This window comes from Pinus tabuliformis, chromosome 1_2 (assembly GCF_031772625.1).
Source record: "Pinus tabuliformis cultivar Carrire ecotype Pingquan chromosome 1_2, CPIR1, whole genome shotgun sequence".
In the NCBI taxonomy this organism is placed as follows: Eukaryota; Viridiplantae; Streptophyta; class Pinopsida; order Pinales; family Pinaceae; genus Pinus; species Pinus tabuliformis.
In genome coordinates, this window is record NC_142298.1 from 1,353,109,975 (window position 1) to 1,353,125,117 (window position 15,143).

Here is a 15,143-nt window from a genome sequence, read left to right on the forward strand (position 1 = left end):
GTTAGAGAGTTTTAAGTTTATGATTTTGATGGATAAATTTTACCCTATCCAAGTTCCCAAGCTATTCTAAAATCATCCTATCCTTCCTAATCTCTTCCGCTCCCATCCTATCCGTCCTCTACTGGAGTATGCCATGGCGTCAGTTTTACTGACCTAACCATTCATAAACTCTAAGGTGGCAGCGTCGATTATACCGACCTGATTCCCAGTAGGCATCCGACAGTCATCATCACACGTCTAGGGGAGCGTGATTCACACAGTCCTCCCATGACCCCAGGGTTCGGAGGATAAACGGTGGGCAACACCTCCACCCCTCCCAATAGAACTTAGGGCTAACACCCTATCATAGAATCACTTGGAGCTTTAATTGTTCTAAGGTTTTGTCATCATGTGGTCATCCCGGTAATTGGATACTTGAATCTGCAATCATACACTCACTCATGCATTCGTAAAATGTGCATCAGCATATTCAAAATAACTCATGTATTATTCACATATGATACTACAGTATAACATATTTTTACCATTTTCTATGCATGTCTTTTGACTTCCATCTAAAATGTATTCACTTCCTGATTTCTATGCCATTGATCATATTGACATGTAAAAACAAAACAGATTTACAATATCTTAATTTCTATTAGAAGTAAAATCCTTTAACTGTCTTAACTTTCCTTCGACAACTATAATTTAATAAAATGAACCACATATATCGTTTTGGTATCCATGTACCAGCAGAAGTTAAACATATATTATGTCACAAAATTTCACGTTTATCTATAATCATTCAAAATGTTTCTGGGTCTCTGACTGCAATAGAGTAAAAATATATACTAAACATAGTTTAAAGTTCTTCAAAATTGACATAGTCTAGGGTATCTTTGACATATGTCCTCTGTATTTTCCCAAGTTGCTGATCCAGGACTGTACTTGTCCCAATGGACCCTAACTTGGTCCACCAGGCGGTTCCTCAGCTATCGAACCCTACGTCCCAGTATACGTAATGGTTCGACCGTTACGATTCCCTTGTTCCATACCTGAAGATCCCGCTATAGTAGGTTGATGCGCTGCTTGGTCGTTGTTGATTACTGCATGAATTCTATGATTATCTTGATTGTTTGATATTGGTCCCTCTCCAGTCCTATGCGACATATTCGACGAAGCTTCCGGGCAATCCCGTTGAAAATGCGGTCCCCCACATCCCCAACAATTTAGCGGCATTGATCCTCTTGACTCAGGACGTGAATTTCTAGAGAACGAGCTTCGTCCTCTCATGCTGATTTCTCTCGAATTTCTACCTCTGCTGGCAGTCCCTTGAGATGACCATGACCTAGCGTTTGATGATTCCGAGGCTATAGTGTTTACTGCCATGGGAGCTCTTGTTACAATATTTCTAGAGGTAGACCTGTTATCGTAAGGTGGCCTTGAGCTACCTCCGTTGATAAAGTTTCGAGGAGTCTTTCCAGGAAACCCTGATTGTAAAGGTTCTGCTAGCCCTATCTCTTTTCTAATTCCAAGGTGCTCTTCTGCATAACGACCACACTCAACCGCCTCCGCTACTGATGACGGTTTCCACATGCTTACCAAGGCTCTAATGCGAGGATTTAACCCAAATATGAAGCGTTCAGCTTGACATTCATCAGAATCTAAGTAGTGAATGTATTTTACAAGCTCCATAAACCTAATCTCGTACTCTTCCACCGTTTCATTTCCCTGAATTAATGTATGAAAGGCTCTCGCTTGCTGTTGTTGAAAGTATGGAGGTAAATACTTTGCGCGGAACCTTTCCTCAAATAGTTCCCAAGGGGCATTATCTGATGTAAGGTGTAGCTGCTTTTCCAGATTTCCCCACCAAATCAGGGCACTTTCCTTTAGTTGAAACACGACAATTTTTGTTTTTGCCGAAGACGAATATTCTCTTAACCTAAAGCATCTGTTCATTCCTTCTAACCATGCTTCAGCGTGTTCACCTGCTCGACCTCCTGAGAATTCTGGGAGTCTAATTTTCTGAAGCTCCCTGGAAATGTCTTCTTTTGGTCTTCTGGGCTCATAATTATTTGGTTCTACTGAACTGGTGGCTACATGATGAAATTCCCCTTTGGTTCTGGCCTTAGTGGATTCCTTTAATGTCTCCAATAAGGCTTCCAAAGAGTTCATTATCACAGTCAATTCTGGCGCTGGAGCGTTTGATGTTGACAATGGTCTTGGTGGTGACGATGGTGATGGTGGTGGCGATGGGGACAATGATGGCGACGGTGGCGGCATTAATGGTGGTGATGCTGCCCGATCACGTCGTCGTCGCTCATACGTCCTTACCATTGTAATGGTTCCTGAACACATAATAAAATTTTATCAAAATTTTGAGGTAGACAACCGAATTTAACGCATAATTTTCTTTTGCGACTTCACATTCATAAACGGGTATAGTTTTGCTATTTTTACCCGCTAGGCGGATCTTACTGGTACCGAGGTCAAGGAGGGTGGTCTCGCGACCTCCTTGTCCTAATGCAGGGTATTCTATCCTAATATGAATAATGCAGAAGTGTAGGGTTATTAGCTCCTAAGGTAAAACATCTAAAGTTTATTTACCAAATAACATCCACAATTGAAAAATGTTAAATGTCTCGTTCCAATGTACATCGGTAACATACCCGCCATACTTCAACCAGCCTCCAGTGATTCGTTCACCTAAGCAGTGACAACGCGGAGTTCGATGATGGTGAAAACTATACTGCTTTGCGGCTCTCACTATGAGTCTGCCCAGGGCACTGGAAAAGATGCACGGTGGAATAAGTATTGCATTAGCAGTTGAATACTAAATGAGGGATGTTAAATCATGAAGGTAAAGGACAATGGGCCATTCAGTTTCACCTTAGGTATACTTGGGATTAGTTTATTCAAAAACAGGGATTTCGAATTGAAGTACAGAAGCACAAAACTGCATGTATGACCTTATACAGTGCATAATTAGGAAACATTGTGTATACTTTACAGCACATGACACTAAGATTAAGGAATAGAAGTCATTTCCAAATACATCTAATCAGTAGATCATGAAACTCCAATTTGGTCTAGTACACACTTCTATGCCCTTTATATATGCAACATATATTCTTTTAAATTGTAAGAGCTGGGTTTCCAATTAATGGTAAGTTCACACTAAGAAATAATCATGTCTAAAAATAGAAGTAAAATATCGAAGCCATCACAGTGATTCTTACAATACAAAACTGAGTCTTATTTTAAGAGAGTCTGGTGCAAAGAATGAGGAGTAGGTACTTATCAGTTTTAGCAAAAGCAATTCACCTCAAGCAAAATAAGGATAATAAATGATGTCCCCAGAATCATTAACTTGGTTCCCAGGTATTTAATGAGATACCATGCCAGCAACTGCAGATATGGGTATCTGTGCTTTCAAATTTTTATAAAATAAATGATGAATCAAATCAAAGACAATCCAGAAATCACGCCCCATCTCTTCCCAATACATTAGTACTACCAAACCCTAACATCATATCAACACTGCTCAACAATACATGAAATTGACAAACCCTAGCAGCAACAAAATGCTCTCAATAATGTATTCTTTGGAGAACAGCTCAGCAACTATAATGCAGCCCCTAGAACTTCTAGCCATAAGCAAACCCTAAGTGTTGGTACTGCCAAACCCTAGCATCTTCAGTTAAGCCAAAACCATAGCAGCAACACACATCAATATTGCTATAGCAACAATATCATCAAGATGATCTAGTCACTGCATTGGCAACATATATCAACAAAATACAACCTTGTCGGCAATATAAACCTCTACTCAACACATGCATTAAACTATCAAACCCTAGCATTATACAACAGTTCCGCTCAATACATCAACAATTGCACATTTAGCATCTCTCATATGTATTCAAACACACTCAACCATACATGAGGTCATACTGACAACCACACTTAGTCACACAAACATTAGCACCAGCAGCTTGGATCTAACATATCATCATCCACAACACAAACTCATGAAATAATAGCTACAGCTCCTACAATAGAAACTCAGTTGAAGTTGTTGTTTTTTTTTTTTTTTGCACTAAATAACATGTTCCTTGATATTATCTCCTGCAGACAATACTTCCAATATGACAAAATGTGGAATTTGCAGTTTTCTCATGTATCCCTATATTGATGTATTCACATGACTATGGTGGCTGTGCAAAATCCCTTTTAACTCAAATGCATACGAAGGACGCAAATCCCACACTGGTGTTATGCAAAACCCTCGGTACAAGATATTGTTCTGTACCAACAGTGATGCGGAAGTTTTAAAATGCCAAAGCGAAATGGATAAGGCAACAACACAGCCGTCAAGTGCCTTGGTATTGGCATTGACTCGTTTCTTTACTGTTACGATGAAGTGAAGCTTACACAGACCACAACGCAGGCCCTATGAGGTCGAAAGGGTTTGAACTGTGCTCTGATACCATGTGTAAAGACCATAACTGAAATAAGGTGATAAGCAGAACAGAAATACAGTAACTGTAAGGAATTTCGAACACCTACCTGAACTGCTGCCTGCTCCGATGTAGTTGATGACGCCGCGGTTATTCTGATCCAATTACCGGGAAACAAATTCCTCCCAGCCAATCCAGTAAGCTTCTCACCGAAGCTCACTGCCCCCGTGCCCAGAACCTCAGATCAATGTAAAGCTCCCTCTGGTTTGAACTCCTGATTTCCTGGTTCTCCTACCCTCCACTCTCCGTTTTTTTGTCCCCTTCTCAGCCCTATCTCGGTGATTTTATAGTCAGAGCTAAGCGGTGGCCGCCCTGTACACCAACGACTCCACCGCTTACTCTCGCGGTGACAGCGTCCTCCAGCTGTGAGTCATCCTCCCGTATAGACGATTCTGCTTTGCTTAAGGTTTAGTTCTTTTTATGCGATGGTTTATATATATAAGATTGAAGGTATTATAACATTTGATCATCATATATATATTAACACTATTATGTTATATGACATACTTTATATTACTTGATTATATTGATATGTACCTTATATATATATATACTTTGTTTTATTTATATATATATTTTTTTTCTAATATATAAAGTTTATTTATGTTTATTTTAATATAACTTTAAAACTTTAGATTAATTAATTAATTATTGATACAATACTAAATCTTTATTCTATTTTATAATTATCATTTTTATTGCTTTATTATTATATTTTAGTATTATTATTTTTTATACAGGGGCACATAATATGTGCAATTAAAGATGGGTCGTTACAGTGGGGCAGATGGGAGTGATGGATGGAGTTACTAACCCCTACTACCATTGACTTTCCACCTTGGTGTTGATTGGATGGCTTTAATAGTCAGAGGAAGCTTCTTCAACTTCCCGTTATGAAATATCAACGTGGTGATTCCACTTATATTTACAATATATGATATATCAGCTAAGAACAGATGGAAAATTTGAAGACAATAAGATCGTTTGATTGCAAATGCGTTCTTGTCCCTGTTTTCACAAATTTCTATGGATTAAAGTAACTATAGTATGATATTGATCCTTCTAAACATAGTGTAATATAGATTGATTCTTTTACTAAATAGTAGGGAGCAATATGTGGAGTGAGGGAGCTTTTATCCTACAATGTTTTATCACATGACTGCCAATGGTTGATTCCAATGGTGTATGTTTATAAGTATGTTATTATATCTCTTGTTATGATTATTAAGTGCTCATTTTCAAAAATAATATGTTAACAGGTCCGTGGTATATTTCATGCTTACTGCAGGCTGACGCTGCATTGAAAAAATTACCTATTGTAGCACAGTTTGCAAAACCAAGTTATACTGGAAAGACAGGCATTGACATAGTGAAGGTTTGTGTATTGACATTAATTTGTGCTTTCTTATCTTTTACAAATATTGGTCCTTTAAAATATAAATCATTTACATGTATGTACTGTTTGCATCTGGTTTCTCTGTATTTTGGTGAAGAAAAAATGAAAAAATATACAAAATACTATTTTTTTTGAAAAATGAATCTTATATTAACATAGATATGTTTACAAACAAAGATCAAAGGAGACAATACAATTTTGCAACAGAACCACTACTACTCAGTCAAGTTGTCTATCAAGATTCAAATTTCCATGTTCGATAGCCCACCTTTATCTAGTATTACTTAAGGCAAGGGTTTAGGAATTACAGGATTTCTCTAGTGAAGCATATGCAATTGCCATTGTTGTCGATAGCAAGATATCCAAGATGATTTTCTTGTCATAAATTATGCATACTTGTCTAATAAACTGATCATTCTCAAGACAAAGGAAATTGTGTCATAACTTATTATTCAAAGCTTATGATGGGCATGAAGCTCTTATAGGCATGAATCTAACCTCATTGCATTGAGAGAACATTATTTCCATCTAATTGGTGTTTTCTATGTTGAGTATGCATTTTAGAAGGCTTGCAAACCTTCACCAATCTCCCAATACCTTTTTCCGCAACCTCTTCCCCCATCACTCCACTCTACTTCCCAACCTTGATCCCTGTTAATTTTCTACTGTGCTATGCTATGTCAATTACTTTAGCCCAATTCAATCCTTCACTAAGCAATCTTTTCAACAATAATTAATTCTTCCAATAATCAACAGTAATTGAAGATAGAACAGTAAATTCAATGACAATAGGAGACAATCAAGAACATCAACAAGAGAAACCGATTTGGTCAAAGACCAGGGAAAAACCCCACAAGGGGGAAAAACCTTTGAAAATTCTTCTATTAGATTGTCATAAAATGTTCAGCAGAGAGTACAATGAGCCAAAATCCATAAACAAGAGTCAAAGTCAAAGCCTTGACTTATAAACCAATCAACCAACAAAGATTCAATGTGCCAATGATAAAAATAGTCAAATCGGGTCAACTGTCATAATCTGCAATTCATTCTAGTCAACAGCAGTCAAAGTGTGCCCTAACTAGTCATCAAAGTCAACGATCAACCCCTCCAAACAGCTTGGTCAAATCAGCAATAAATGTGGCCTTAAGTGCTGTTGAAAGTCAGCCCAAAACAGTCCAAAGACACCCAGTCAAACTCAGTCAAAGTTTGCAATTTTCTGTTGTCAAACCTGCAGTTAACCCTGAAGTCAACACTAGTCAAACAGCCCAGATCACCTCGGTTTTTGTTCCAGTCAACTCGGCCTCAAGAAAACAGAATTTTCCCAGTCAAAGCAAGTCAAATGATGAAGTCAAACTCAGTCAAACCTTCCAGCAAAAGGTCGACGCAGAAAAATGTTTCCTTGGACCCTCGCACGTGTGAAAAGAAAGCTGCCTCAGACCTGTATGAACCGATAAAACTTCAGAGAGATGAAGAGAAGTTGTGATGTGATGTGCAAATGAGCTTGAGGTCACTTGTATTTATATGTGTTGGAGGGGAAATTATGTTGATAAGTGGTTGTCATTGATGTCAACCCAAGCAGCACCAGGTGTTGCCCCTCCTTTTGTCGCTCAAAATGACATGGCAATTCATGGATTATTGTGTCAGGATCATTCTAGATAGATTCTCTTCGTCGAGATGTTTCCAGTGGTATGTGGTATGCCATGTAGTTCTTCACTGTTTGAAGGGTATTCGAGTTTGAAGTTGGGAACCCCAGTTGGTCGGCTAAAACCCCATTGTGTCATTTCTCACATTCATTGGTTGATGGTTAGTAAAATATCTAATTTAAGAGTTAAGGGTTATTTATGATTATTAATAGTCTTAAGATAGGGTATTAAATTATTTTTCCCTTATAGGATGTGGTTCTCACCATTTAATAAAGGTAAGAAACCCATAATCAATCCCTCAAGGCCAGTGGCCTTCCTTACTTAGAACGCAAGGCTGGTATTGTTTGAAGTTTAAATATTTTAAGGCCTTATGAAGCCCTCCCTTATCCTCCAACGATCACCTTTATGGAGCCCTCCCTCCATACCTCCTTAACATATAAAAAGAGAACCATTCCTCTCCTAAGATATGATGAACCAAAAACGAATCATCAAAGAGAAGAAGCTCTGAAATTATTCAGACTACCGTGAGGCATACATCAGAGGATATCTAGTGAATAGTGTTAGGTCTTTTTCTTGGCAACTTGGACTGTTTTGGTGCAGGTTTATACCATGAGGAAGAGCGAGTTCAGGTCTATTATTTTAGGTCTTTCTTGGAACTAATCTGGTGCAGGACCTTCTCTTTCAAGAGATGCGAAGTTACAAATTCGGACCTTGAGTTTTGTGGATTAACTTACAGATTTAAAACTCGTCATGACTGTTCCTTTTAGGGCTTCAACCCTTGGTTTCTTTTTAGGTCTCAGACACCACTGTACATCTCTTTTAGCGCTGTCTTGTAGCATTCCTCTTAGGTCTCGATATTATTAATTCTTTGGATTCCTTTTGTCTTGGACCTGTGAAAATTGCCATATGAGTTTTCGAACCTTTGTCAAGGTGTTACTTAGATGATCAAAACTACTCCTTAGGGCTCAGATTTGTGGAAGTCTCGGGCCTGCATGCGTCCTCTTTTGGTTCGGACCTATCGCACAAGTCAAGGTAAGTTTTGGTTTGTATATTTTTTTATTAATTTGAATTTTTCTTGCGGTTATTATTGCAGGTGGAGGAGATCATACACCAGGTCAGTTTGTTTTTGAAGTTACTTGAATAGGTTTTCACTTGGTACAAAATGTTTTAGTATTTCTTTTGCAACTATCGGACTTGCTTAAGAATTATGTTATATGCTTAATTGCATACTGTCTTGTCCAGAATTATTTTAGTGTGGTCTTTGGTCCTAGTATTCGTTGTGTGTATATCTCGTTGCAGGCTTATTTGGTACAAGATATTCTTTGTTTTGTTTTGGAATTTGGGGATTCGCTTGGGTATATCTTATATTGCAGGTGCAAACATTCTTCAAGTAGGAGTAGAACATCCTCATCACCTACAGCAATTTGAATAATCTACAGCAGTTCAAACACAGTATGTTGTAGCATCAGTGTTTACTACTCAAGTGAAGTTAGAATTTTGACCAAAATACCAAGTGAAGTTAGAAGTTAAAAAAACATCCAAAATACCAAATTAGTTGTAGAATACATGAAAACATGCATATTTTTACATAAATCAAGATAGATATGGCATCCATTGTACATCGATGATTAATTATTCCAGCATCAACCATCTAGAATCTAGATTCCTCTTCTCTTGTCTAGCCTTTGTCTCTACTTCGATTCTCTAGGGATATTAGTTAACATTGCCCAATTTTGATCAAATAACCCATTCCAAGCCTTATAATATGGTAGAGAAAGCTTAACATGCTTGATCAATGATTTTGACTTGAGTGATGAGTACATTTTTGCTAAGGCCATGACAAAGGAGTTCAACAATCAAAAACACCAACATTGGGGTACATCTAGGGCTCAATGCTCTTGATTAAATGCCAATCACATGTCCTCATACATGATATAATCCAATGAAATGCCACAATCCCATTGATCCTGAAAACTGTTAAGTCTGCTGAATTTTGAATGGGATATGAAATTCCATTTTTTACATATGAAGTCTGATGAGGTTGGAATCACTCTCAAACATCTTGATTCATTTCATGGTAATGTTAAATATTTAAGTAAATGGATGGAAATGAAAGATGAAGGAGAATGCCACTTTTACTTTAAGAATTTAACATTATGTTGACAGTGTTGGACTTGCCAACGTGTCAGGGGATCTCCCTAGTAAGAAGTCCCAACTAGACCTCCCACTGTTCTACCACTAGTGGTGGGAGGCTCAACCAAATCTCCCTCCTGTTCCTGTTGTTCCGTCTGCTGAGAATTGCCTAGATTTCCTAATTCTGAGAAAATACTAGCATTGGTCACTGTGCTCAATCAAGGTGTCTGTCCTCCTGCTTGTCCTCCTTTCTGCCCCTGCTGCTGTTGAACTAATGCAACATCTACTGATTGACCTCTTCTGGCATCTCTCGAGATCTCTTGAAAGCTCTATCCTCCATGAAGTTTGCATCCCGTCTTACTACAATCCTCCTGCTGCTAGGAATGTAGATTATGTATGCCTTCGAGGTCTAATTATATCCTACGAGGTACCCATTTTCTACAGTCTGATCTAGTTTACTATGTTTCTCATCTGGAATGTGACAATATGCCACACTTCCGATATCCTGATATGACTCACCTTAGGATTCTACCCTGTGAAAACACCTTCAGGTGTTTTCTTCCCCAATGCTCTGTGAGGAATTCTATTATGAAAATACATCGCTTTGTTGCAAGCCTCTGCCCATAAGAATCTAGGCAAGTCCCGGTCATACAACATAGTCTTTGTCGCCCCAACAATAGTTCTATTCTTTCGCTCTGCTACTCCATTCTACTTAGGATTATATGGAGTTGTCCATTCTCTTTTGATGCCCTCCTTTGTGCAGAAATCTGTGAAGTCTTTGTCCCTCTACCCATAAGAATCTAGGCAAGCCCTGGTCATAAAACATAGCCTTTTCCGCCCCAACAATAGTTTTATTCTTTTGCTCCGCTTCTCCATTATGCTCTGGATTATATGGAGTTGTCCATTCTCTATTGGTGCCCTCCTTTGCGCAGAAATTTGTGAAGTATTTGTCTGTATCCTCTCCACCATTATTTGAACGCAATACCTTTATCTTTTTCCCCGTCATGTTCTTGACGAGAGCCTTAAACTCTCTAAACCGATGAAAGACTCCATCCTTGGTCTTTAAGAAATAGATCCAGGTTTTTCTAGAGTGATCATCAATAAAGGTGATGAAGTATTCACCACCACTAAGAGCTCTTGTACACATTGGGCCATAAATATCTGAGTCTATCAATCCCAATACGCCTTTCACTCAGTTGTTACTTCTGGAAAAAGCTGCTTTAGCGTATTTCCCTAGTACGCATCATCTGCATACATCATCATGCTCAGTACTAAGGACTGGAACTCCTGTAACAGTCTCTCTGAGCATCCTCAGTTCTCCATGCTGTAAGTGTCCCATTTGCCTATGTTGCAGTTCATTCAGTTCCTTTTCACTATTATGATTGCTTCCTATCAGTGTCATTGGAGACTCGATCTACAATCTATATAGTATGTTGCTTTGAGCTCCAATTTGTCTCTTCTTCTTCCAACTTGGATGTTTGACGTATACTTTCCTTCCAATGAAGTATACATCATATCTCTTGTCCTGTAACTGGGACACTTAAATCAGATTCATTCCTAACTCGGGCACATGCAGAACATTAGTGCCTCAGATGCTAGTTCCTGCTTCCATCTGAAATGCTATGGTGCCTCTCCCTACTGGAGTACACTTCGTTCAGTTTCCCATAGTAATCTAGAAGTCCATTTTCTCTTGTTGATAGCTCGAGAAATATTCTCGTACTCCAGCCATATGGGCTGAGGCCTCGCTATCAATATACTAAACATCTGTTGATGGTAAACTTGACAAGCATGCGAATTTCTCTTCCAGTCTACAAGATAATTCAGAGGCATCTTGATTTTCCATCCTTCTTTGTGCTATTTTCCTCTCAATTTTTGATGCTTTTGTTGCCCCAACAATTGCTGCAGAAAAACTGTGTCTTCACATGAAGACTGCTTTGCGCTGCTCCCTCTGTCACTGGCAAACTCCGATCTAGAAATATTCCTCTCTGTCGAATCTCAGAGAGAGAAATTTTCCTATGAAATTTTTTCCCTCCTAGACTGGACTGCACAATTCCTCTAGGGATTCGGTTTTCTACCTATGCAGCAATTTCAAACTCCCTCCTTCTCTTCAACGTTGGCTCTTCTGGTATGCACTCCTACTTAACTCAACTCCGATACCATGTGAAAATTTCTGAATAGAAATCCAACTGGAGTGACTGCCATTATTTCTTCTACTTATTAATTCGGAATTAAGTTATTCACTATGTTTCTACAACAAATATCAAAATAAATTCTACTACAGCCTTCACGATTAAAATACTACGGAAAGTAAATGCAAGGAAAAATACTAGCACAAGTATAATCACAATGATAGTTATTTTTGGACAATTGTCCCCGGAAAAACCCAATGTGGGAAAACCAGTGCATTAGATGAGGGTTTCTTTATTGATCTTCAGCAAAAATCTCGTGTACAAGATACAACCAGCAGAATGGAAGAGGGATTTTTGTGAGAAATTTACAGACAATATTCTCATGCTTCTTGGCGAGATTCTAACTCTAGAGAGGACATGCTGCCCCCTCTGCATCTCGTTGCGTCAGTTTCTGTGTAGGGATTGCGCAGTCCCAGCGTCACAGCCTCTGTGTTGTCTCCCCTCTGCTCTGCATTCTCTTTTTGCTCCTGCACTCCCGATTGATGTTGATGTCCTCTCTCCTCACCTGCAACTGCCCCTCTAATTCGATTTCCTCTTCTTGAACTTCGAACAATGAGAAGATTGATCTTACTTCGATAACTGAGTATCTTCCTAGTGTATTTTCCAAATTCCCATCAAAGTCCTTCTTATAATCCTCTAGTTGAGTAATCAACCACCCAAATTAGATCATATTGACTTGATCCTCGTCTTCTTCTAAAAGTTTCTCCCTTAGTTTAGTTAATACCCTTCAATTATTTTAATTTCCTAAGTTTAGACTTAGGCACCCATTAAAAATAATTAATTATTTTAATAAAATTGTCTCTGGGTAGAATTTCCCAAAACGATTATGGGTATTTTGGAATACATGTGTCTTGGCCTCCCTGCAAATTTTGAGGCTTAAAGAACATCTGATGCTACCATAAATCAACAATTTGGAAATCACTCATCTCATCGCATATCTCTATCTCTACTGTCTTGATTGGTTCATACAACTTGGAGGTAGCCGACTCTTCTTCGCATGTTTGCAAGGAGGATGAATTTTTGCACTGTTTTGCTAGCCGAAAATTTCAGGGTTACATGGTAGCGTTGACCCTTGTTGATCAAGTTTTGACTGTGTTTTGTAGGCATAAATTCGATTTTGGAGGTTGCCTTTATTGGCACAGATATCGAGGAGTTTGGGACTGTTTGACCAGGGTTGACTTTAGTTTTGACCTCAGAATTTACAGCAGTAGTTTCTCTCTGCTTTGACAAAACTATTTTGCATTGTCTTTGACTCTTGAAAGGCTAAATTATCCTACTGTTGACCGAGCTGCTTGGAGGACATTTTGGTGTTGCTTTGACCAACGTTGACTTTCTAGTTAAGGCTGCAGTTGACTATTGATTTTCACAGGACTGTTTTGGGCAAGTTAATTTGAGATTTGTACTCTCTCTCTACTAAAATATTGAAGAATAATAAGAAGATTTGATCAAAGGGTTTCCCCACATTTGGGTTTTTCCCTGGCATCCACCACACCTTGTGTCCTCTTGTCTTGGCTTGTATTTTGTGTTGATTTGGGGTAGCATCGGATGTGCTCTAGCCATGAAAATTGGTGAAGAGGCTAAGACACATAATATCTCCAAGACCCAGAAAATAGTTTGGAGAAATTCCACCTAGTTGGAGAGATATTAAAATAATTAATATTTTGAATGGAGTTCCTAAGTATAAACTTAGGAAAATTAAAATATTAATGGGTATTAATATAAAACTAGGTGAGAATGCTCTAAATGACATGGATCAAGCCAAATCTAATCTTAGCCGTTAATTAGGGACTTAATCTCGGTCGTTGAAGACTCAACAGGAAAAGTATAAGAGGAGGTTTGTGGGTTAGTTGGAGATACACCAAATTGATCAGTCAGTTCGATTTTCTCGAGGGGGTTTCGTTGAGAGAATTGAAATAGTGATTTGTTGCAGCTAGGGGAAGTTCGGCATGAGGCCGAGAATACATCGCAGAGAGGCAGAGATAGTGCCAGAGAGACAATGTAGAGCGTGGAGAGGCTGACGCAGAGGGAACTGGGTGATGATTTCTGGTAGCATCAAAAGTGCTCTAGCCATGAAAACTGGTAGAGAGGCTAAGGCACATAAGATCTCCAATACCTAGAAATGGTTTGGGGAAATTCCACCCGGTTGGAGAGATATTAAAATAATTAATATTTTTAATGGGGTTCCTAAGTCTAAACTTAGGAAAATTAAAATATTAATGGGTATTAATATAAAACTGGGGTAGACTGTTCTAAATGACATGGATCAAGCCAAATCTAATTTTAGCTGTTGATTGGAGACTTAATCTCGGACGTTGAAGACTCAACAAGAAATGTATAAGAGGAGGCTTGAGGGTTAGTTGGAGGTACACCAAGATTGATTAGTCAGTTCAATTTTCTGGAGTGGGGCTTGCTGAGAAAATTCGAACAAGTGATCTATTGCAGCGAGGGGCAGTGAGTACATAGCAGAGAGGCAGAGATAGTGCCAGAGGGTCAGCGCAGTGACCAAAGAGGTTGATGCAGAGGCAACTAGAGCTATGCAGAGGCAGTAGGAGCCACACAGAGGCAGTTGGGGATTGAATAGATGCTGAGGGGCCTGCGTGGGTGATGCAGAGGGCCAGAGAGCTAACGCAGAGATTCAGAAGGCTGACGCAAAGGGTTCAGGAGCTACGCTAAGGCTAGCAAGGTTGATGCACAGCCAAGAGGAAGCGTCGGACGGATTTTCATGGGGTAGACTAGAGCTGAGAGGCTGAATATCTGTCTCCGAGAAGAGGTATTATTGGTGTGTAACAATCTTTGTTGGGTGAGCCATTTGACACCCTACTTGTACTCAAGAATCTGCATAATAATAAAACCCTTAGAACTGATGCACCGGCTTCATGCATTGGGTTTTTTCGGGGACGATTATCCAAAAATAATGGTGTCCCTTGTGTGTTTGTTTCAGTATTTCAATTGATGATATGTATATGAGTTACGGCTGCATTTGTGTTTATTTCACTATTTATATTTATAAATAATGTGTTAATGGAATAAACAAGTAGGAGAAATAAACCAGATAATGCAGTAGGGGTTTCTAACATGTCAAACTTAGAAATTTCAACATGGTATCAGAGCATTGCAAATCACAGATCAATAAGTAAACCTCATGTTCAAAAATCTATGGACCTAAAGATTCATCTCGGCCAATTGAACTTTCTCAAATTGTTTCTTCTTAAGGACTGAAGACATCAGCGATATCGGAAATTTGCAGCAGTAGCAGCTGTCCCGAGAGACAGAGCTGCTC

General features: G+C 38.8%; 1 protein-coding gene across 1 annotated transcript in view; it reads left to right on the forward strand.

The window, feature by feature from the left end:
• Window positions 1-15,143, forward strand: part of LOC149211252 (uncharacterized) — a 277,136-nt gene that overhangs the window by 216,731 nt on the left and 45,262 nt on the right. Inside the window, exon 8 of the mRNA XM_089396978.1 lies at window positions 5,791-5,877. Within this exon, the coding sequence (XP_089253104.1) occupies window positions 5,791-5,877 (87 nt within the window). The remainder of the gene's footprint in view (window positions 1-5,790; window positions 5,878-15,143) is intronic.